Source organism: Macaca mulatta, chromosome 8, assembly GCF_049350105.2.
Source record: "Macaca mulatta isolate MMU2019108-1 chromosome 8, T2T-MMU8v2.0, whole genome shotgun sequence".
In the NCBI taxonomy this organism is placed as follows: domain Eukaryota; kingdom Metazoa; phylum Chordata; class Mammalia; order Primates; family Cercopithecidae; genus Macaca; species Macaca mulatta.
The window spans coordinates 13,305,341-13,330,650 of NC_133413.1; the positions used below are offsets into that span (position 1 = coordinate 13,305,341).

At 41.3% G+C, this 25,310-nt stretch overlaps 1 protein-coding gene across 3 annotated transcripts in view; it reads left to right on the forward strand.

Moving 5' to 3' along the window:
- TRMT9B (tRNA methyltransferase 9B (putative)) overlaps positions 1–25,310 on the forward strand; it is a 72,155-nt gene that overhangs the window by 38,538 nt on the left and 8,307 nt on the right. The window contains exons 2-4 of one of the 3 annotated variants that reach the window (XM_015144778.3): positions 624–790; positions 17,087–17,241; positions 22,107–22,280. In XM_015144778.3, coding sequence (XP_015000264.2) covers positions 732–790; positions 17,087–17,241; positions 22,107–22,280 — 388 coding nt within the window. In that variant the 5' untranslated portion in view covers positions 624–731. Of the gene's footprint in view, positions 1–623; positions 822–17,086; positions 17,242–22,106; positions 22,281–25,310 lie in introns of those variants that run through there. The other 2 variants (XM_028852362.2, XM_015144783.3) reach the window with 2 other exon arrangements.

Sequence of the window (25,310 nt, forward strand, 5' to 3'; positions counted from 1 at the left end):
ATGAGAAGTACAGTTTGTGGCAGTGTGGTGAACACACAAGTGAAAAGGAAACTAGGCAAAATGGTTGCAGGCTGGGACTTAGATTATAGTCCATTCACCCCACTTGCAGACAAGCAATTAGGGTCCAAGGTGTTACAGAATGGGCTTTTCCTATCACATCAGGCATCTCTCGGGATCTCATTGTATACCACAAGACCTCTATATTACAAAGTGGTTTTTGGTGAAAGTAGCTGGTAATATGGAAAATATTGAGCAGTCCGATTGTACTGGAATGATTTAGTACAATTTAGTAATATTGTCTTAGATAGTATACATTTAATTGAGCCCCTGGAATCAGAGATGACTCTCAATGTTAGCAATTTTCCCAGGAACAAGATGAAATCATTCAATTTAACTTTAGGAGAAAGTATTGTATGTTTTATAGAAAGCTTAGGAATTGATTTATTGGCCCATTGATTTGAACTACTTTTATAATTCTGGCACACTCCACATATTAACAATTCTTTCTAATCCCTACTTGGCTGGGTAATTTATGCATAGGTCAGGAAGTCAACCTGGGCTGTAGCTGGTTTCATATACTTATCATGTGAAATGACATTTACGATTTGTTTTCTTCCTGATAGGGCCTGTGCTCCCTTCAGAGACTCACACCAGTGGTTTATCATGAGAAGGACTGCACTATTTGATTTCACTCCTACAACTTTTCATTGACGTTACACATTGAGAAAGTTATGAGAAGTAACTCTCACTCTCTGGAGGTGGAGACTGCCGTGATTCACAAAGACAAGAGGTAATTTTCCTGTAATCACAGGATGACTCAGGTTAGTAGCTTTCAGCCCTTCAGCAACTCACATACCATGAGGCGTTTTTAGCAATGTGCATCTTTAGCGAATCTAATTCTTCCCAATCCCTATAATTTTAAATTTATGACAATGTGATATAAAGTATGTTGGAATTTGTTTTTGCACAAGGTGGAAACAGTATCTGAAAGTAGTTGTACAGGGTAAGTAAAAATTATGAGAACATATTTAGCATTTTTAGAAAGCAAAATGCTTTGGTAGGACTTAAACATATTTTTAAATGAGATTTTTATCACACAAAAGTTTACAGTATCATTTGTACTTGGAAATGATAGATGTTAAGTGTGAAGTCGCATGTATTAAAAAGTAAAATTAAAAAGCTATGCATCTTGTAATTAGGTCTTTTTTATAACATAAAAGATCTGTCTTTTAATTGTGCGGGCCAATTTGCATTTTCAGTTTAGAATTGTAGTTTAAGTATGTCTTTGAATTTTAAAGCAGAATTTTATGCTCTCTCTTTTTTAATTCTGTGTCCTCTGTGGCATTTATAACAGGAGAACCATTTCCAGTATTTATATTGCTTTTTAGTTATGAAAAAGTGACCATTGTATGCCTAGATTGTACCTATAATACAGACCTGGCTGGTTGCGTTGGCTCATGCCTGTAATCCCAGCACTTTGGGAGGCCAAGGCAGGTGGATCACCTGAGGTCTGGAGTTCAAGACCAGCCTGGCCAACATGGTGACCCCATCTGTACTAAAAATGCACAACTTAGCCGGGCGTGGTGGTGGGCCCCTGTAATCCCAACTACTCAGGAGGCTGGGGCAGGAGAACTGCTTGGATCCAGGAGGCGGAGGTTGCAGTGAGCCAAGATCGCACCACTGCACTCCAGGCTAGGCGACAAGAGCAAGACTCTGTCTCAAAACAACAACAGCAACAACAACAACAGACCTCTGGGGCAGCAAATCAGAAAACACAAAATAAAACTGGAAAAGCTCAGTCTTAGTTCTGCTTTCCTCCAAGTGCCCACTGACTCACAGCCGGCTCTTTAGGATTTATGACCAAAGAGTCAAGGACCAGCTTGTACAGAGTAAAGTACTGCTGTTTTGCAGAGGGAGCTAAGAAACAGCTCCTTGATTCATTGGCTCTACAATTAATTATTGAGTGATGCTCTGTGTTCTGCACTATCCTAGGCTCTATGATGTACAGATGAGATATAGATATAGATATATAAAAACGTCACATTTCCATCTCTGCCCTCCAAAACCTTATAATCTAGTTGGGAACATATATATAGTTGAGAGTTCATGACAGTATCTGGAAAAATGCCCTAAGAGTGATAGAGATAATAAGTTTGCAGCTTATAGAAGTCCTGGGGCCAGGCACAGTGGCTCACACCTGTAATTCTAGCACTTTGAGAGGCCGAGGCAGGCAGATTGCCTGAGCTTAGGAGTTCGAGACCAGCCTGGGTAACATGGTGAAACCCCATCGCTACTAAAATACACACACACACACACACACACACAAGCCATGTGTGCAGCGTGCACCTGTGATCCCAGCTACTCAGGAGACTGAGAGGCAGGAGAATTGCTTGAACCCGGGAGGCAGAGGTTGCAGCAAGCAGAGATCGTGCCACTGCACTCCAGCCTGGTGACAGAGCAAGACTCCATCTCGCCCCCCCCCAAAAAAAAAAGTACTGAGACGGATGATTTTTATCTGTAGTTATCCATGAATCCTTTATGTAGGAGGAAGAAACTGTGCTAGACTTTGCAGACCAGAAGCTTTTGGCAGGAGGAAGTGATAGGAGAGCATTGCAGGTGAGAGAGAATAGACTGCTGGCTTCAGCAAAGACCTGAATAAGGTCCTGAGCAAGTCCCACTTGGGAAAAAGTGAGTAGATTTGTGTGGGTAGAGCTGAGAGCTTGAGGTACTGTAGTTGCAGGATATAAGACTGGAAAAGTGGACTGGGCCAGGTCAGGGAGGCTTTTCATGACAGACTGAGGAGTGCAGGTGCTATCCCGTAGGCAGTAGAGGTCCCCTGAAGGGCTTTCAAGAAGGAGTGAATATTATCCAATGGGTTGTATAGAAAAATTAACCCTGCACCGGCATGAAATACAGATTCTAACCAACTTTTCTTGAATTCATAGAAGAAAAATCATGAATTGTAGCCAGCAAACCAGAAATGGCACCTGTGATACGTGGTCTACGCAGTTACCTTTTACTATAGGAATGTGTTGTGTCTCCAGCCAAGTGGACATTAACAGAGAAGGTTGTGTTGCCAACTCCCATCATTATGAGTATATTAGAAGGGATAGATGTAGGCGGCGCAGAGACAGCGAGAGGAACAGACAGACCAGCTAGACTAGCTGAGATACTAGGGGATGGCAGTACAAACAGAAAGGCAGAAAGGGGGCAAAGGTGCCAGCACTGCAACAACTTTGATCTTCTAGGCTGGCATTCCAATAGCACATTGCCATCTCAGTAGATTCTTTTGCTCCAACAAGAGTCCCTTCAACCATTTGTGATGAGTCCCGTTGGCAACCCTAGTGGCCATGGTACCTCTCTTTCACTGTGGCCCCCACTGGGGTAGACGCTGTTGTTGTGAAGGAGCATTCAAGTTTGTAATACTTTAGTCCTTTTGCTATACACGTCAAAATGAACTAAAGCAAGGAGGAGGATGTGTTGGGAATGCCTAAGTAGCTGGCACAATAAAAGGAACCGCTGCAAACCAAACCTTAGGAAAGTTACAACTTGGGATGAGACATGAGGATCTTTGCTTCAGGGCTGAGCCATTATCAGTTCTGCTCCAACCTCTTGTCAATTTCCCAGGCCAGGGAGAATAACTGTCTGAGATTGCATCATGTACCCACCGCACTGCCACTGTCAGTGTGCCTGGCAGGCCCCAGTGATACTTCGAGTCTGAGAGAGGTGCAGTTCCCCAGAGGAACAGAGGATAAACAGAGGCTTTTAAAAGTATTTTAATCTCTAAAATGTCTGCGATTGCAAATAGTGGTCATATGTGCGTGGCCTCAGGCTTGGGAAGGGATCAGATATTCCCCAGAATCTTAGATCTCCAAAATTATTTTTCACTACTACCTCTGATGGACCCTCTGCTCTTTCAAACTAATGTCTTTTTTGGTTTTTAAAAAGATACTGATATTGACTAGAAGCTTTTTCATTTTTTAAGAAGACACTGATATTGACTAGAAGGTATTGACTATGCATTACCTTCATGCCTGCATGCCTCTAGCTCCGTGGATTAAGCATCTTTACTCTTTCTCCCTTTCCTTTCCTTCCTTCTGTAGCGGTCAGCTCTTCAAACACATCAAGTGCCCTGAAGTGACTTGATTTATATGCCTTACTTATGTTAGAATTCTCAAGTTTGCTACTTTCCCTGAAAAGCAGGCTAAGAGGACCTGAAAAGCACAGTGACTTGTCCACCTTTGGGGAACCCTGGAATTGATTCTTCTTGCAAGTGCAATTTAAATGACAAGAAACGAACATTTTCCTTTTTTTTAATTTGAGATGGAGTTTCGCTCTTGTTGCCCAGGTTGGAGTGCAATAGAGCAATCTCAGCTCACTGCAACCTCCACCTTTCAGGTTCAAGCAATTCTCCTGCCTCAGCCTCCTGAATAGCTAGGATTACAGGCATGCACCACCATGCCTGGCTAATTTTTGTATTTTTAGTAGAGACAGGATTTCTCCATGTTGGTCAGGCTGGTCCCGAACTCCCAACCTCAGGTGATCTGCCCGCCTTGGCCTCCCAAAATGCTGGGATTACAGGCATGAGCCACCGCGCCTGGCTGAAACAAAAATTTTCAAATCTTGCCCATGCTTCTAGGCTGAGTTCCAAGGCGCAGTTCCCGACCTCTCAAGCATTCATTTGAAGATGTGTCAGCTTACACACACATAGGGCTCACTGAAAATTTCCCTTTTTAATAATTTCCTATTATTCTGGAAATGAACATAATATATTAAACTTCAAAGCAATACAACTCTAGACTTTCTAGAGCAAGAATTTTTAACCTTTGGCATTATTTTGGATTTTAGTTTCTTAACACAAAGGTTCAAGCAAGTTTCAGTTGCAGTTAGAAGTCGTCAAAATCTAATTTCCATTAGTGATACATGCGTAAAAAGTTATACGAGCAATTGATATTTGATTATATAAATCTAGTTTGAATGCTAATTGGAGTAGATATAAACAAATATATACAAAATTATATATTTTTACCTTTTCTACTCTTTATTCTTTATACATATTAAGTCATAGCTCTTAGCTCTTCGTCTGCTTTTCTTACTCCCCGTTTCTGGCTTTCTTTGTGCTAACATATATGAACCACATGATAATCATTCAGTACATATATTCATTCCCCCGTTTCTTCTCCTTTTACTTCCCCTGGTTTCTTTCTTCTTTTCCTTGTCATTCTATCTTGATTCTTTTCTTGATTTTTATTAAAAAAAACTTCATTGATACATATTTTTGTCTTCTTTGTGTTGTTTTTGTTCTAGGTTTGGTTTTTTTGGAGGGAACACTGATTCTTCTGTTAGTTGTGTGTGTTTCGGGAGATTCACCATCCAGATATCAATTAGGCCCCAAGTCATTGTTGTCTTAGGTTTTAAGGCTTATAAACACTATAACATCCTTCAGAAAGATTTTATTCTCTGCAGAATAAAAAGCTCAGCAGATTTTTCCAATAACTGCACATATAAAGAGCCACATAAACAGTAGACTGAATATTACAGATGATCCACATGGGAGTAATAAATGAGGACACTCTAGTTTGTCCATACATTCTTCATAAGGTACTGAAGTAACTGAGAATTGTCTTAACGAGTAACAGTAACAATGAAACAGCAAGGTAATTAGAGAATGAAGGTAAGTAGCAATAGCAACCACCTGCTGCTACAAGCGGAGGATCATGTAGCCTCCTTGCTGGACCTCTACACAGTTTTATGTTCCCATCTATTTATTGAGATCAGTAATCCTCATATATTATTATAGTTGTGCTACTTGGAAGCTGTGGCTGGCACAATTCATCCTTAATTTCACTTTGAGTTATTGAGTAAAGCTCTTCAATGTGTAATAAGATCACAAATATAAGGTAGGTAGAATGAATTTCCTTCCTCTCATCATCCTGATGAGTCACTTACCTGCTGCCCTAACTGAAACAACTTCTTTATTGAGAGCAAATGGACTCTATTCTTCGCTGGTTACTGGATAATCTGGCATTGGACATTACCTCATTTAAGTCACTTATTTCTTCAGTTAGATTTCTTCTGAGCTAAAACTCTCTTAGCAGTTTCTGTATATACTATGACATAATCTTATTGAATGGGGATACTGCTTTGACATTTCACCTCATCTCTGAACCCAGTGATCTCCAGTTTCTAGCTGCCCGGAAGGCACTGACTGGATGGCATTCATCTCTCAGGGGAATGGCAGAACATGGATGAGAGAGGATACTCTGCTCAGTTTCAAGTTCTAACATGGTTTAAAATAAAGGCAATTGCCTGAAAGCAAAAGGCAGTTTTAATAGAAATATACATGGACCAAAGTACATGTATCATAAACGTACAAATAAATGAATGAATCTTTCATAACCTAAGCATCCTCATGTAACCAGAGCCCACATCAAGAAACATTACCAGCACCCCAGAACCACCTTCCGACCCCCAGTGCTCCCCGCCAGGTGCTACCCCAGGCAGCCTCTATCCCACTTCTAATGGCCCACATTTGTTTTATCTGTTTTTGCACTTTTTTTTTTTTTTGTCTTTTTGAGATGGAGTCTCCAGTCTGCCCAGGCTGGAGTGCAGTGGCGTGATCTCGGCTCGCTGCAAGCTACGCCTCCCGGGTTCACACCGTTCTCCTGCCTCAGCCTCCTGAGTAGCTGGGATTACAGGTGCCTTCCACCACGCCCGGCTAATTTTTTGTATTTTTAGTAGACACGGGGTTTCACTGTGTTAGCCAGGATCGTCTCAATCTCCTAACCTCATGATCTGCCCGCCTCGACCTCCCAAAGTGCTGGGATTACATGTTTTTGTACTTTATTTTATTTTATTTTCTCTGATCTATCTATTGGCTCATGTTTTTGTACTTTCCATAAATGGAATCCTACAGTGTGTATTCTTTTGTGGACTTCCCTTTTAATATGATATTTATGGAATTTTTATCGTTTGGATATTTGTCCCCTCCAAATCTCATGTTAAAATGTGACCCCCAATGTTGGAGGTGGGGACCGTTGGGAGGTGTTTGGGTTATGGGGATGGATCCCTCACGAATGGCTTGGTGTCCTCCTTGTGGTAATGAGTGAGTTAATGCTCTATCGGTTCACATGAGAGCTGGTTGTTTAAAGGAGCCTGGCATCTCCTCCCCTCTCTCTTGCTCCCTCTCTGACCTTGTGACACACGTGCTCCTCAGTCACCTTCCACCATCAGTAACAGCTTCCTGAGGCCTCACCAGGATCCAAACACGTGCTGGTGCCATGCTTGTACAGCCCGCAGAACCGTGAACCAAATAAACCGCTTGTCCTTATAAATTACCGAGCCTCAGGTATTCCTTTACGGCAGTACAAAATGGACAGATATAGAGATTGATCCATATTGTTGCATATGGTTGAAAACTTTCATTATTTTAACTCTGGTAGCATTTCATTCTATGAATATACCACAATTTATTTGATCATTTCACTGATGATGGGCACATATGCAGTTTCCAGATTTGGGCTACTTTGAAGAGTGCTTCTTTGGATATTCTAGCATATGTCTTTAGGTGAATATAGGTGTCCATATCTTTTGGATATATGTATATACCTTTAAGAGTGGGGTTGCTGGGCCATAGGATATGCATATGTTTAGCTTTAGTTGTTACTGCCAGGCAGTTTTCCAAACAGATTGAAACAACTCACATTTCTTCCAGCAGTGTATTAGAATTCACCAATTCCATATTTCACCAACGCTTGATATTCCTTGTGTTTTTCATTTCAGCCATTCTTTTGTATAGGTGGTGGGATCCCATCGTGGGTTAAATTTGCAGTTCCCTGATACTAGTGAAGTTAAGCCCCTTTGTGTGTGTTTCCTGCGCATCTCCTGCCCATTGTGAAGTGTCTGTTAAAGTCTCTTGCCCATTTGTCGGTTGTGTTGTCTGTCTATCGCTTTTTTATTTGTAAGGAATTGTTTATATTCTGGATACTACTCTACTGTCAGCTGTATGTACTATGAATACCTCTTCACACTCTGGGGGTTGAATTTTCCCTCTCTTCATGGTGTGTTCATTTTAATATCGTCTACTTTATTTTTCCTTTTATGGTTAGCACTTTATATGACCCTTTGTAAGAAATTTTAACTTACTCCAAGGTCATGAAGACGTTCCGCATTTTCCTCTAAAAGCTTTATTGTTCTATATGATAGCAAGAGGTTTTAATTCATAACCGTATGTCAGTATTTGGAGACAGAACTGTTTTAAAGCCACGTGTGTTTTCCATTGAGCTCAAACATAGAGGACTCACTGCAGGGAAGAGTGTGGTACAGAAAGAAACTCAAGATAGAGGTAATGGAAGTTCCTGTCACAAACGAATGAGAAATCCTTTCTGATGACAGGGCTAAGTGCTTATAGCCTATCACCTCGGTCTCTGTGCTAACGTCTTAGGAGGAGCGGGTGTAATAAGCACCATCTTGAGGACATTCAGTCATAGCACCTCCTCCCTGGGGACAAGGAGCCACTCTTGGGGACACAGCCTTCTCAGAGTTCACTAGATTTCTGTGGCTCAAGTACAGAGTCTCATCTCCTTGATGAGACAATCGAAAAACCTTTTCCCTGGAAGCCTTTTCAGTTCCTCGGAATATTTTTACTATTTGCATCTGGGTGCGAATATATTTGTAGCTTTCCAGTGATCATTAAGGAACTGGAAAAACTTGGGAAACCTTTTTATTTTTATTTGTCGACACATCAAATGCTCAAAGTTGCCTTTGAAATTGTTGTCGTTGGATATATATGTCAGTGTCCACCTCTCTATCCCTATTTCTTTGCCTAGAAACATGACATTAAGAAAGATTGTTCAGAGGCTGAGTGCAGTGGCTCACGCCTGTAATCCTGGCACTTTGGGAGGCTAAGGTGGGTGGATCACAAGTTCAGGTGTTCAAGACCAGCCTGACCAACATGGTAAAACCCCGTCTATACAAAAATACAAAAATTAGCTGGACGTGGTGGCATGTGCCTGTAATCCCAGCTACTCAGGAGGCTGAGGCAGGAGAATCTCTTGAACCTGGGAGGTGGAGGTTGCAGTGAGCCGAGATTGCTCCACTACACTCCAGCCTGGGTGACAGAGCAAGACTCTGTCTCAAAGAAAAAAAAAAATAGGGAAAGAAAAAGAAAGATTGTTCAGGGTAGGGGAAGATGGGAGGGTTGATTTATTGTGGGAAGGATATGTTCATTATCTTGAGTATCTTGATGGTTTCACAGATACATACACACATACACACACATGTGTGTTTTTTTGTAAAAACATCAAATTATATTCTTTAAATATATGCAGTTTGTTATATGTCAGTTATACCTAAATAAAACTGTTAATATGATTTAAAAATGTAAAAGAAATAATTGTTTAATTGGCTAGAGTTCCATCATTCATGTATTCACTAAACGTATTTAGACCTATTACATTTAGGCCCAGTGCTAGATACTACGGGCTAACCAAAGATGTGTATGAAATCTTGTTTCTTCTTTAGAAGTTCAGAATCTAGTAGAAATACTTAAGCCATTATAATACTTTACAGCACGCGATATATTTCAAGTGCTGTGGAATTATGATTGTGGAGATTATGTTTCTTTGAGAAGGCAGAGAAGACTGTAGGTAGAAGTTGCCACTTGGTTCACAATATTAAGTTCAAAAAAGTAGGATTTAAAACTGTATCCAGTTTTCTCTCAATTTTTTAATAATATATATCTATGAGAAAGAAAACTTTTAATCTTTATGAAGAAAAAAGGGAGAACTTATATGGTAACAAGTTGTCATCTAATAAAAATTGATGTATACTTTTTACTTTTTCATGATCTAGATATTTTGCAGTTCATATGATGAACTGAGCTGTTTATTCCTTTTGGTAGGTGGGGTTAGAATACCCATGATGTCTCTCCCTCAAGAGTTCTGAGGGACCTAGGCTGATGCCTCCGGGACAAGGAACCTTTCCTTGCAGAGACAAGGGATGGGGAACTTGGCAAGCAACACACTGGGATCACATTTATGCTATAGCAAGTCACATAGGGTTTACCTGAATTCAAGTAGGTAGAAAAATGTTAGCCTAATCACATGCCCAGGGCAGGAAAACTAAACATTTATGACTTCTCAATAGAACCCTGTTGCTAGAAGCAGGAATTGCCAATGTCCTTCTCTTTGTTTTTCTAGCCTTGGGAAACATGCCAGGCCACTCACTCTCCTGTTAGCTTTCTGTCACTTTCTCTCCTCTCTTCCATCCTCCAAGGAATAAATGCTAGAAATAGGCAGAGTTTGTGGGGCAAGGGAAGGAACAAAGATGATTCAATGTTTGAGGGGTCTGCTCTTCTGTGCCTACATCAGCTTCCCCCTGGCAAAGTTAGATGTATCTTTGTCTACTCAGTTTCATTTGTGTTTTTGTCATCATATTTATGATTTCTTTTGATCATTAGCATTCAATTTTGGGGGTTTGATTTAAGGTTACATTGTAAGCTTTACAGGTTGCTTGAAAAGTAGCAATAAAGGTAAGATATTACAACACTGTGTGTCAGCATCACTGCACACTAGTTATTTAAAGTGTAAAATAATCATTTCAAAATGTTAATAAAAAAAGCAGTTTGCCTGCCTTTGGAAAGGTGTGGTTGTAGAAACAGAAATGAGTTCAAGTGAAGAATATTTTAGGGCTAGAACAGGGTATCCATTTGAGATTCAAAGTTAGGAAATGTGGTACCTCAGGACGCAAGGGTGGTACTCTAAAATGAACAGGTTTCTTGCGAGTTGAATGACCCTGAGACCCTGTCCAGAGCCTACATAGGGACTAGAACTAGAATATCGTCTACTAGACTTCCCCAGTCCTTCTGCCTTTCCCCCCGCCATGTTATGAAGCATCCCAAATTCTCATCGTGTTTTTTTGTTTCCTACAGCTACATTTATTTTGCAGAAAAATATTCTTTTGGTTCATCCATATGTGCATGGCTAAAAACGGACTCCCTAACACAGACTCCAAGTGATCACAACCAACCACTTGCGGTCATTTGACTGTTCAGGCCTTTTAGTTCAAATTCTCAAGACTGGGTCAGTCTCACCCATGGACTGGTTCCCTGTAGGTCTGGTTTTCAACCTGGGTCCACTCAGTGAGGCGGGGATCCCTGGAAAGAGGAGGCACAGGCTCAGAAGCAGTTTCTCTTGGATCGACAGCAATGAGCAACTCTGATGTGCATCCTTCTGACTTTCTAGTTAAAATGTTTACCGTCTCATACTTTCAGTCATTTTATAAACCATCTTAGAAGTTACGATTTGTAGATAACATACTTCACTAAAACTACATGAATGAAAAAGAATGCTCAGGAAAAATGCTTCCTTTGTTTGGGGGACATTCTTAAATTGCAAAACATTAAATTAGCATTTCCAAAGTGTCTTTCGCATATTATTTCCTAAAAACACAGAAGGTGTTTAAAGACAGAAAGAGTATGTTAGACCCAGTAATTCTGAGAAAAGATTTTTCAAAACTTGTAGTATGCTGGGGTGCATTTTGAATCTCAAAGGAGGGACACAATGTGAGGCTTTAAATACTGACTTTTTATGTGGATTATTTTATGAGTCTGCAATTTGACAGCACACAGATTAGGAATCCTGGCTAATCCAAACCCTTTATCCCTCGCTTCATCTGGAATCCTGTGCTCCTGTTTTAGTACTAGCTTAGTCACACTTTCAAACTCAAGGAATTTGTTTATATACATAAAATTCATGTGGAAAATAGTGTAGGAAATTTAAATCCACAGCGTTTAAAATTTAAATCTGCAGTGTTTATAAAGTTAACTGGAAAGCATCAGAAAAACAAAATAGATTCATATTGCTTATACACTTAAAAATAACTCTTAGGTTACCTGATGATAGCAGAGGCCATAGAAAACTCAGGGCAAGATCTCAGGGGGTGCTGTTCAGATACTACAAATTCTGAGCTTGAAATTGGAGTCATTTTGTAAACTGCATAGTGCAAGGAATCCAGTTTATGTTGGTTACCACTTAACATTTGCAAGTGCAGTAAAGAAAAACTTACTTGTTCTAGTGTTCTCTAAATTGTATTGCTTGATTGATTCCTTGAGGAAGGGGAAATGTAAATAGACTAAAATCTACTGAGATTTTGATTTAAATGAAAAGCACATAGTGTTTCTGTTTTTCTCTTGTGTGGGCAGTTCTAGCCAGCCATATGTTTACTTTGTAAATTTCAGTTGAAGGTGCAACATAAGCTGTTTCAATTTGGGTGGAAGTTTTGTCAGACCTCACAAATTAGATTTATATTCAGGAGTTTGCTAGAATTTTTTGCAGGGGCTGTGGGTTGGTTCATACTGATTAAAGACAACCTATTACATTTTAAGAGTAAATCCTGAATAGCTCTTCCTTGAAACGGAAGGAATGATGGAATTATATTATCATCATTTGGTGATACTTGTAGTAATAATTAGGGCAAGAATCATTGGTAGATGCTGAAACTGGCGGGTGAGCAAATAAGAAACAGTATTCGCATAGTCTGAAAGTCTCTCTCCATACAGGGAAGTAACTTGGCAGACACCATCTTACCCAAGTACTTCCCACTTCCCAGGACAGGGGTAGAGGTGTGGGGACAGACGCTGTCCAGGGACGGTACCTTCTCTCTAGTTACACTCCCATCTGCCTACTTTGCAGGTGTCGGGTCCCCTCCCTTCCCCAGCTCCTCAGAGTGATCAGTCCCTCTGCTAACCAAAGCCAGTACTACCCTCTGTACTCAGAGCCAGATTCCATTCCCGTGATGTGTGTTTATTTGATCATTTGCTGAGGGTCTGCTGCGTCCTAAGTGCTGGGAACTCAGTATTAAATAGGACAAGTCTTTGTTCTCCAGAGTCTTCCAGCGGATTCTGCCAGAGAAAAATATCTTATCTGAATTCAACGATTACAGGACTCTGTGATCCCTATAGAGGTATGCATGGGATGCAATAGCTGATAGCCATCAGTAGGGCCAAATGGGTTATTAAATGATTGAAAATACTTTCCTACTGATTGGTAAAAGCCACAACCTGGGCCCCTGGCCACTTCCCTGGGCTAGCACTCACTCACATGCCAAAATAGAATAGAGTAATTACACAGTTAAGCCCAAAATGGGACCTGCTCTCATGCTTTTCTTACTCCTTCCCTGTTGCCCTTATCCTGCCTGGAAGGTCAGGAAAGCCTTCCTAGAGGAGGCGATGCCTTTTCCAAGAGTGACTAGAATTTAGCCAGGTAAAGTATAGCATCTGTTCAGGCCCCTGGATGAGAAGGAACGTGTCACCGCTGAGAAACAATGGGTCATTGGGTATTAAGGCTAATGCTGAGGAAAGATGGTGAGAAATGACCCTTAAGAGGTCTGGTGAGGCTAGATCAGAAAGAGCCTTATGTGCCCGCCTAAGCCAGCTGAATCCAATGGGACAAGCTATAAAATGCCTCTGAAGAAGTTGAAGGTAAGAATTGAGGGGAGTGGCGTGGAGTAAGATGGCCAAATGGAAGGCTCCACTGATGGTGTGTCCTCCCTCCGCCACCCTCCCGACAAGGACCAAAGTTAACACCTATCTACACACAAAAAAGCACCTACATGAGAACCAAAAATCAGGAGAGCACTCACAGTGCCTGGTTTTGACTTCATATCACTAAAGGAAGCACTGAAGAGGGTGAGAAAGATGGTCTTGAATTGGTCATGCCATCCCTCCTCCAACCCCCTGGCAGCAGCCATGTGGCATGGAGAGAGAATCTGCGCTTAGGGGAGGGAGAGCACTGCGTTTGTGAAACACTGTATCGAACTCAGTGCTGCCCTGTCACAGTAGAAGGCAAAACCATGGGGCTGAACTCAGCTGACACCTGCCCACAGAGGGAGCATTTAAACCAGCCCTAGCCAGAGGGGAATTGCAGATCCCAGCAGTCTGAACTTGAGTTCCTGCAGGCCTCACCACTGTAGGCTAAAGGGCTCTGGGATACTAAATAAACTCGAAAGGCAGTCTAGGCCACGGCTCCTAGGTGAGTCCTCCTGCTGAACTGGCCTCAGAGCCAGTGGACTAGGTGGGGAGGAGGGAAGGCCACCTATGGAGACACCAGCAAGGGCTGCTAAGAGAGTGCTTGCACCAACCCCTCCCGCTACCCAGGCTGCACAGCTCCTGGCTCCAAAAGAGAGCCCTTCCTTCTGCTTGAGGAGAGGAGAGGGAAGAGTAAAGAGGAGTTTGTCTGGTATCTTGGATACCAGCTCAGCTACAGTAAGATAGGGCCCACCAGAGTCCTGAGGCCCTCTTTCCAGGCTCTCCCTCCCAGATGACATTTCTAGACACTCCCTGGGCCAGAAGGCAACCTGCTGCCTTGAAGGGAAGGAGCTAGTCCTGGCAGGACCCATCACCTTCTGACTAAAGAGCCCTTGGGCCCTGCATAACCAGCAATGATAGCCAAGTAGTACTCTGTGGACCTGGGTGAGACTCTGAGCCTTGCTGGCTCTAGATGAGACTCAGCACATTCCCAGCTGTGGTGGCTGTGGGGCAAGACTCCTGCTTAAGAGAAGTGGAGGGACAAGGAAAGGGGACTTTGCCTTGCACCTTAGGTACCAGCTTGGCCACAGTGGGGAAGGGGTCTTTGGAAAGGGGAGGGAAGAGTGGGAAGGGCTGCATCTCGTGGCTGGAGCGCCAGCTCAGCCACAGTACAATAGAACACCAAGTAGACTTCTAAGGTTTTTGACTCCAGTCCCTGGCTCCCAGACAGCACCTCTAGACCTGCTCATGGCCTGGGGAACTGGCCACAGAGGTTACAGTGAGCTGAGATTGCGCCACTGCACTCCAGCCTGGGTGATAGAGTGAGACTCCATCTCAATAAAATAAAATAAAATAAAAAACAAAAAGGACAAAATATCTGAATAGACAATTTCACAAAAGAAGACATAAAAAATGGCAAACAGGTATATGAAAAAGTGCTGAACATCATTGATCATCAGAGAAATGCCAGTCAAAACTACAATGAAACATCATCTCACCCCAATTAAAATGGGCTTTCTCTGAAAGTCAGGCAATAAAAAATGCTGGTGAGGATGTGGAGAAAAGGGAACCCTTATTCACTATTAGTGGGAATGTAAATTAGTACAACCACTATGGAGAACAGTTTTGAGATTCTACAAAAAAACGAAAATAGAGCCACCTTCCGATCCAGCAATCCCACTCCTAGGTATATAACCAAAAGAAAGGAAATCAATATATCCAAGAGATACCCATGCTCCCATGTTTTATTACAGCACTATTCACAACAGCCAAGATTTGGAAGCAACCTAACTGTCCATCAACAGATGAATGGATAAAGAAAATGTGGTGCTTATACACAATGGAGTTCTCAGCTTTAAAAAAAAAAAAAAAAAAAGAAATCCGGGCGAGGCGTGGTGGCTCACGCCTGTAATCCCAGCACTTTGGGAGGCCGAGGCAGGCGGATCACGACGTCAGGAGATGGAGACCAACCTGGCTAACACGGTGAAATCCCTTCTCTACTAAAAATACACAAAATTAGCCATGCATGGTGACATGCGCCTGTAGTACCAGCTACTTGGGAGGCTGAGGCAGGAGAATGGTGTGAACCCGGGAGGTGGAGGTTGCAGTGAGCTGAGATCATGCCACTACACTCCAGCCTGGGTGACAGAGCGAGACTCCACAAAAAAAAAAAAAAAAATCCTGTCATTTGCAATAATATGGATGGAACTGGAGGTCATTATGTTAGCTGAAATCAGTCAGGCACAGAAAGACAGACTTCGTAAGTTCCCACTTATTTATGAGAGCTAGAAATTAAAATAATTGAACTCATGGATATAGAGAGTAGAAGGATGGTTACGAGAGGCTGCGAAGGGTAGTGGGGAGTGGGAGAGAAGTGGAGACGGTTAATGGGTACAAAAAATAGAGTAAGACCTAGTATTTGCTAGCACAACAAGGTGACTATAGTAAAAAAATAATTTATTTGTACATTTTTAAATGCCTAAAAAAGTATATTGGATTGTTTGTAACACAAAGGATAAATACTCGAGATGATGGACACCCCATTCTCCCTGATGTGATTATTGAGCCTTGCATCCCTGTATCAAAACGTCTCATGTACTCCATAAATATATACACCTACTGTGTACCCACAAAACTTAAAAATAAATAAATGAGAAGCAACAAAATCAGTCCTATATTTTACAAAAATAATTATGACGTAATTGAACTTGGGAAAAGCAATTGAGGGGCAATAGAACTGTTTGCCAGCTGTTGAAGTAATTCAGTAAAGAAATGGGCACCTATACTAAAATAAAAGCAGTAGTGATATAGAGACATGACTGGAACCCAAACGCTAAAAAGGTAGAATTAATAGGGCTTCGTTATTGGGTTGAAATGGTGAGCTACCTGTTATGAAATTTTGAAATCTATTTAGCATCAGATACAATGGTGTTATCCAAAGTAAACCGTTTAGTAAGAATTTTGGTTATGCTTCTAAAATTAAGAATTCATCTTGGCCGGGCGCGGTGGCTCACGCCTGTAATCCCAGCACTTTGGGAGGCCGAGGCGGGCAGATCACGAGGTCAAGATCAAGACTATCCTGGCTAACACGGTGAAACCCCGTCTCTACTAAAAATACAAAAAATTAGCCGGGTGTGTTGGCGGGCACCTGTAGCCCCAGCTACTCTGGAGGCTGAGGCAGGAGAATGGCTTGAACCTGGGAGGCGGAACTTTCAGTGAGCAGAGATCGTGCCACTGCACTCCAACCTGGGCGACAGAACAAGACTCCACTTCAAAAAAAAAAAAAAAATTCATCTTGTCCAGGAACTTATTATATAATAATTAACTCATTTTCAAACCATTGTTTTCCTTAACATAGCAGGTAAAAACCGTGCATTTGCTAGTCTTTTGGCAACGATGGTTACAGTGAAGGTATTGTACTTTGCAGCTTATAAGAAAGTGTGTGAACAGCAAGACTTTTGCAGTTGTAGGTTCCAAAGTTTGGGAAATATGCATCCTCCTTCAGTCACCTATGGTGCATAGGCTGACCTGCATGCCTTGGGTTGGTCCTGTTTTCCCCAGGATGGATCATGAAGCCGCCCAGCTGGAGAAGCAGCATGTGCACAACGTGTACGAGAGCACAGCCCCTTACTTCAGTGACCTGCAGAGCAAAGCGTGGCCTCGTGTCCGCCAGTTCCTCCAAGAACAGAAGCCAGGCAGCATCATCGCAGACATAGGTAACCCACTGTTGGGCCATGCAGCATGAAATATCTTCCATTGAGCCTTTGCTTTTCAGATTCATTTTTTATTTTTGTTCTAATAAGAATCCTGAAATTGTACCCTTGGCATGCCAGTACCTAGAATATTCATTTTACAGCAGAAACTCAGACAGTCAAGTCAGCAGCAAGTAAAAAACTTTCTCAAACTCTTTTTTTTTTTTTGAGATGGAGTTTCACTCTTGTCAGCCAGATTGGAGTGCAGTGGTGCAATCTCAGCTTGCTGCAAACTCCATCTCCTGGGTTCAACTGATTCTCCTGCCTCAGCCTCCCAATAGCTGTGATTACAGGTGCCCACCACCATGCCCAGCTGTTTTTTGTATTTTTAGTAGAAACGGGGTTTTGCCATGTTGGGCAGGCTGGTCTTGAACTCCTGACCTCAGGTGATCTATCTGTCTTGGCCTCCCAAAGTGCTGGGATTACAGGCATGAGCCACCATGTCTGGCCTCAAACTTTACATTTAGACAGTGACTTTTCAGGGCCTTTGTGTACATCCTCCACCAAAACGGACCTAACATTGATTGAATAAATTAGGATGGAAATGATGGCTTGTGAAACTGACCATTGTAAATTTAAAGACCTTCACATTTGCCAAATGTGTTCACTGCTGGTGGCTCACTTTGAGTGGTTCACATGCCTTCTATAGAATTGTGAGATTATGCAAGAGGTCCAGTAATGCCTTATGAATCTCATGGGTCCTTTCCCTTAATTATTCTGTAGGTGTTTCATTATAGGAGCATATCTTTAATTAGACAGTATTTTCATAATAGCTTATTTGTCTGGAGGACATTGGTTCAGCATCCTCCTAAATCAAGAACTGGTAAACCACAGCTTAGTAGATCTAGGACTAAGACTTAAGTTGTGGTTGGAATCTCATGCAAGGCCTGCCCACCTAAAACTGCATTCTAACAATTGCATGCTGACTGCACCCATGAGTCGTTAAGTCTGTAGTTGCAAAGTCTGTCTAGTTTGATATTCACTCTAAATACTGGTAAGAGAAACAGACATACTGGAACTTGTGACTTGCTGAAGATGGTATGAGTAATGTGGAATCTGGGGAAGGGGTGCAGGTCACATGGAAATTGGGAGTCTTTGAAAAATATCTCTACCATGTAATTTAAAAAATAATAAATCTAGTTTCAGAATGTGCAGTGAGTTTGGATCTATTACCACCTGTTAATGTAAGTAAGCCACGTACCGGGATCTTAAAATCAGTGGGGAAAAGGAACTATTAGGTAAATGGCTTTGGGATAACGACATATACAATCAGAGAGTTACTTTCTCACACCTTACATCAAAATAAATTCCAGATGAAGCAAAGATTTAAGTAGAAGGAAATGCGCTCATTAAAGGACTAGATGACAACTAGATTGTTATTTAAAATATTCTCAGAGGCAAAATGCCTATGTATGATACACATACAAAAAGAAATCATAAAAGAATATACAGTTCATTGCCATTATTCACAGTACTTACATTTCATATATGTATCATAAGCATTGAAATGGCAAATACTGAATCATTACTCATAGGGGAAATATTGGATTAGGCTCCTGTAAGCTTTGGGTCACAACATTTTTATCAATTTACCAATGTGTAAGCTTGTTGCATTTGTGCTTCTGTTTAAAGACACCTTGATTACTATGTATCATTATTTCATAAACATTAGGCTCATGGCCAACACACTATAACTATTTCCTGAACAAAGCTTATCTAACACATATATTTTGTCCATCAGAGACATCCCAGCCTTCTTATGTTCAGGAACACTAGACGGCATTTCAGCCCCAGGCTTAGGCTCTTTGAAACAGCAAAATCACCAGTAAAAACTGTACAAATGGAGAAATCGTGGCCCTAAATAGATTATGGAAAGGACACACGATTACAGTATGGGAGCTGAAAAAAGGAGGTTGGGTATGTGGGTCTCAGGTGACTCAAATATTTTGCTGCACTGTGAGTATATAAGTCTGATAATGTCCATGCAGTGCTGTAGTATTGACATTGGGGTTACAAATAAATTTCAGCAGGTAGATTAACTGCAAATATGGAAGCTGTAATTGATGAGGATTAACTGTATTGACGGATAACTTTGACCCTATAAAAATGGAAAAGTTCCACAAGACAAAAATGTAGACAGACATACAATTCAAGTCAAAAGACCAAAATCAAACTAAGTAAAAAGATCTGCAACATATGTCATAGAAATCTAGATAATTTTTTTTTTTTTTTTTATTTGAGACGGAGTCTCGCTCTGTCGCCCAGGCTGGAGTGAGTGGCGCGATCTCTGCTCACTGCAAGCTCCGCCTCCCGGGTTTACGCCATTCTCCTGCCTCAGCCTCCCGAGTAGCTGGGACTACAGGCGTCCGCCACCTCGCCCGGCTAATTTTTTGTATTTTTAGTAGAGACGGGGTTTCATCCTGTTAGCCTGGATGGTCTCAAATCTCCTGACCTCGTGATCTGCCCGCCTCGGCCTCCCAAAGTGCTGGGATTACAGGCGTGAGCCACTGCGCCCGGCTGATAAAAAAGCATTCTTCAATGTCACTGTAAAAAAAAAGATCAGCATCCTGTCATTTGCGACAACACGGAGGAACCTGGAAGATATTATGCTATGTGAAATAAGCCAGGCACAGAAAGACAAATACCCCGTAATCTCACTTATATGTGGGATCTAAAACAGTGGGACTCATAGAAGGAGAGATTAAAATGGTGGTTACCTGGGGCTGGGGTGTCAAAGCAGGTGTGGTAGGTGTAGGAAATGGCAAGATGTTGGTTAAAATGTTCAGAGTATCAAACAGAAGGAATAAGTTCAAAAGAAAAAAAAGGAAAAATACCATCAAGTCACAAGAAAAATAGTTAAAGGATGAGAACAAGTGGTTCAAAATGTGTAAAAGTATTTTAATAGGTAACCCACCGATATGGTTCAGCAACAAAGCACAAAAGAATGCGTAGTGTAAAATCTTCTCCCATCCCGGTCACTGGCACCAAGCAACCCACACCAGAGGCCTCTGATGCTATTAGCTTCTTGCATGATCTTTTTGAGACGTTTTATGTAAATATAAGCGTATTTGTGCCTGTGAGTGTGTGATGGGTAGTTTCCCTTTTTTTGGTTACACTAATGGTAGTATACTATTAATTATACTCCTAGCTTTTGTTATACTTTTAATATATTGAGGAAATCATTCCATATTTATTTTTTATAGAGCTACCCAGTATTAAAAGCTGCCTAGCACTCTGTGCTAATAATGCCATATTAACATTTAATATATGTCGTTTGCTGTATTTTGCCACTACAAATTACACTACAAATAGGCCGGGAGCGGTATCTCACACCTGTAATCCTAGCACTTTGGGAGGCGAGGCGGGCAGATCACTCAGCTCAGGACTTCGAGACCAACCTGGACAACATAGTGAAACTCCATCTCTACAAAAAATACAACAACAGTAAAAAAAAAGATTGGCTGGGCATGGTGGCACATGCCTGTAGTCTCAGCTACTTGGGAGGCTGAGGTAGGAGGACCGCTTGAGTCTGGGAGGCAGAGGTTGCAGTGTCCTGATGTATTTCAGAAGCAGCAAGCTAATCATCTTTGAATAGTGATAGATATTTTTTCAGGTAGAAAAATTGTATAGGTAATGTCAATAGGTACAAATATAGGCTCTAATGGTTTCTTTTAATATTTCTGGAAAGGAATTAGATTATATATCTGTGATAGAATATAATATAAAGTATTCGATTGTAGAAGGCTTTGTTTCAAGGTAGTTATTCATTCATGTTATTACCTTCTTCAACCATAACATCAGTAAGACCTCAATGATCTAAACCTTTGGGCTTTGTAAATCCTGAATTATTTAGGTCTTTTCCACTGGAAAGTGAATATCAAAAATTGTCTATTTAAGAAAAAAAAAGTAGTTTTTATAATCTAAGTTGTATACTGGGCCCATAGAGATCATTTTAAATGTAGCAATGAATAGAGATTGGATAAAAACAATGTTAAAAATGCTTTTCTAATTCAAGTTCAAATTTTTAAAAGTTGAAAGGCATGTTTTAGTGTATAAATAATTGAAAAGTTGTTGACAGTTTGTTTTGCAGTCAGCAAGTGGTAAGAATCTTTGGAGGGACAACAGGAGAATAAAGGCCGTAACATGCGTGTATATACAATGAAATATGGATGTGAGCTTAGAGGCTGCACACGGTCTCTGGGATACTAGAACTACCTTTCTTGCCATGGATCAGCTAACGTGCCTTGGTTGCACTAGTGTACTGAGCCCTGTGGACATTACCTCATTAAATATTCAATAAATGTTATTTTTTTCCTATGGCCTTTCTCTCTTCTATATGAGAATATGTAAGTATTCGCTGAAGACTTTTATTTTTGTGAATATCTTCACACCATGTTGTATTCTGTCTTGGTTAGTTAAAAAAAAAAAAAAAAAAAAAAAGTTGGCCGGGCGCAGTGGCTCAAGCCTGTAATCCCAGCACTTTGGGAGGCCGAGGCAGGTGGATCTCCTGATGTCAGGAGTTCAAGACCAACCTAACCAACATGGAGAAACCCGTCTCCATGAAAAATACAAAATTAGCAAGGCACAGTGGCACACGCCTATGATCCCACCTACTCGGGAGGCTGAGGCAAGAGAATTGCTTGAACCCAGGAGGCAAAGGTTGCAGTGAGCCAAGATCGCGCCACTGTACTCCAACCTGGGTGACTGAGCGAGACTTTGTCTCAAAAAATTAAAAAAAAAAAGTTAATTATATTTCTTGTTATGAGACAAATGAACTATTTCACACTTTCCATTGAGGACAGCATGTAATGCAGGTTTTTCTCTTATAGGTTGTGGGACTGGAAAGTATCTTAAAGTGAACAGCCAGGTACATACCGTGGGCTGTGACTACTGTGGGCCACTGGTAGAGATTGCCCGGGATAGAGGATGTGAAGCCATGGTATGTGACAACCTTAATCTCCCCTTTAGGGATGAGGGCTTCGATGCCGTCATCTCCATAGGAGGTAAGGCAGCCGGATCACACATTCACCCTTTGCCATGAGAATAATTGACATGGTTTAGTCTGTTCTCATGACTCACCATCTGTTCTGTGTAGAAATGTCAATGTAATTTCTTTTAAACAATTATTTAAAATAATTGTTTCAACTACTTGAGTGATTTGACTCAACTCCAAAATGTATTTATGGCACATATGATTGTTTTAACTATTTAAACCCTCAAATTGTCATTGCAGTTTTTTTATGATTCATTTCAATTTCTTTTATTTATGAGTAAGAAAGGATAAAAGGAATCTTACTCATTGAAAACAGCACTTCATTATATTTAAATGAAGCCAGATTCATGCAAAGCAAAGTAGATTTTTAGAAGTTATGTTACCATTTTTTAGGCCAAAATAGTGGCCTTTGATAGCAGAGAATTCTAGGGCTCACACACCAAATGTCACCTGGACCAATCTGCCACTCACGGGCAGTCAGGTTCAGGGAGAAGGTGTGTCCCATCTGGTCTTGGATGGCATTGTTTTTATAATGCCACTCTGCTCATATACTGCCGGAGATTGTTCATGAGTCTAGGGAATGTGTTTTGCATATCTTCCCAAAGGGTGTGACCAGAAAACACACATGCCAAAAAATGGGGAAAAAAAAATCCATGCCTGAAATACACGCAGGTAAAGAATACATGACACCTGCCATGTTTAAATATACAGGGAAACTTGATATTTAAAGGAATCCTATGACAAGGTTTTTTTGTTTGTTTTGCAATGGAAAAATCTTTTGCAAAGCAAATTACTTGTCCCAATACACTCTTAAAAATTAACCTATTTGGCTGGGTGCGGTGGCTCACGCCTGTAATCCCAGCCCTTTGGGAGGCCAAGGTGGGTGGATCAAGAGGTCAGGAGATTGAGACCAGCCTGGCCAACATGGTGAAATCCCATCTCTACTAAAAATACAAAAATTAGCTGGGCATAGTGCCAGCGCCTGTAGTCCCAGCTACTCAGGAGGCTGAGGCAGGGCTACTCAGGAGGCTGAGGCAGGAGAATCGCTTGAACTGGGAAGGCAGAGGTTGCAGTGAGCTGAGATCGTGCCACTGTACTCCAGCCTGGGTGACAGAGTGAAACTCCATCTCAAAAAAAAAAAAAAAAAAAAAAAATCAACCTATTTGAGTAACAAGTTTTATCCAAGAAAGATGATCTTTTGTAAAATGGAGTTATTCAGGACAAAAATGCAGAATAAGATGATTTGCTCTTTTTCCTAAAATACATGAAAGATTGATTAATCCAACATTAGGTGGGGACTGTTTCTTCGTATGGTGAGGGGAGGCTGCCTAGAAGCCATAACCTTGGAACTAGTAAGGACTGGCAAGAGATGGTTGCCATGGAAACTTGCTCTCTGATAGCCTCGTTTGCAGTTGAAACTGTTAGATCCATTTTGGTTGTAAGCATAAAGAAGATTGTCTTAGCCTTTGCAGACTGCTATAACAAAATACCATAGACTTGACTTAAACAACAGACATTTATTTCTCACAGTTCTGGAGGCTGCACATCTGAGATCAGGGTGCCAGCAGGGTAAGGTTCTGGTAGGGACCCTCCTACCAGCTTGCAGATGGCTTAATTATTGCTGTATCATCACGTGGAATGTAGCGGGAGACTGGAAGGAGAAGAAGAGAAAGAGAGAGAGAGAGCGCGCGCAAGCTCTCTGGTCTCTCTTATAAGACCATTAATCCCATCATGGGGGCCCACTCTCATGACTTTGTCTAAAATTCCTAAAGTTCTGATCTCCTAATACGTTCACTCTCAGGGTTAGGACTTCGACATATGAGTCTTGGGGGCCACAAGCATTCAGTCTATAACCAGGAGAAAACCTTGTTGAATTAAGCAACACTATACAATGCTTTGAATCTTTAGTGGAAAAAGGTTTTGGTTTGATCATTCCACTTAACTAGAAATTGGAGAAAGGTCAAAGAAATGGGCCAGGCGCGGTGACTCACACCTGTAATCCCAGCACTTTGGGAGGTCGAGGCGGGTGGATCACGAGGTCAGGAGTTCAAGACCAGCCTGGTCAAGATGGTGAAACCCCGTCTTTACTAAAAATACAAAAATTAGCTGGACATGGTGGCAGGTGCTTGTAATCCAACAACTTGTGAGGCTGAGGCAGGGAATTGCTTGAACCCGGAACGCAGAGGTTGCAGTGAGCCGAAATCTCGCCACTGCACTCCAGCCTAAGCAACAGAGTGAGACTCCATCTCCAAAAATAAAATAAAATAAAATAAAATAAAATAAAATAAAATAAAATAAAATAAAATAAAAATTAAATTAAATTAAATTAGAAAGTCAGATAAATGTGTGGACTCTGCTTTTCTTTTGTCTACACTCATTTTACTTTTTTTCCTTTTAACTATTTAAACCTTCAAATTGTTATTGGATTTTTTAATGATTCAAGAGTTTTTTATTTTTTTGAAACAAGGTCTTACTTTATCACCCAGGCTGGAGTGCTGTGGCAGCCTTGACCTCCTGGGCTCAGGTTATCCTCCTGCCTCAGCCTCCCAAGTAGCTGGGACTACAGGCACACACCACCATGCCTGGCTAATTGTTTTGAATATTTTTGTAGAGATGGGGTTGCCATATTGTCCAGGCTGGTCTTGAACTCCCGGGCTCAACCAATCCACCTGCCTTGGCCTCCCAAAGCATTGTGATTACAGGCATGAGCCACCATGCTCAGGCTAAATTCATTTTAGTCTGCAAAGCCACCTACATCCAGACCATGCCATGGAGCCACTGGTGAAGGAAGGGGATATAGACCAGCTTTCTTATGCTTAGGAAATGCTCCATGCATATCTGGCTCCATCCTTCTCTATTTTCAGTTTACATCTCATGCCTTGCCCTCAGAGAAAATGGAGTACACCTAGTTACCATCTTCGAATTTAAAATGCTTCCTTGAGTGGAAAAACAGCACACGTTTGTATGATCTGTAACTATGAATTAATGTGATGTGGTTATTTTCAGTTAGATTTCACATTTAGAACTATATTACAGCAGC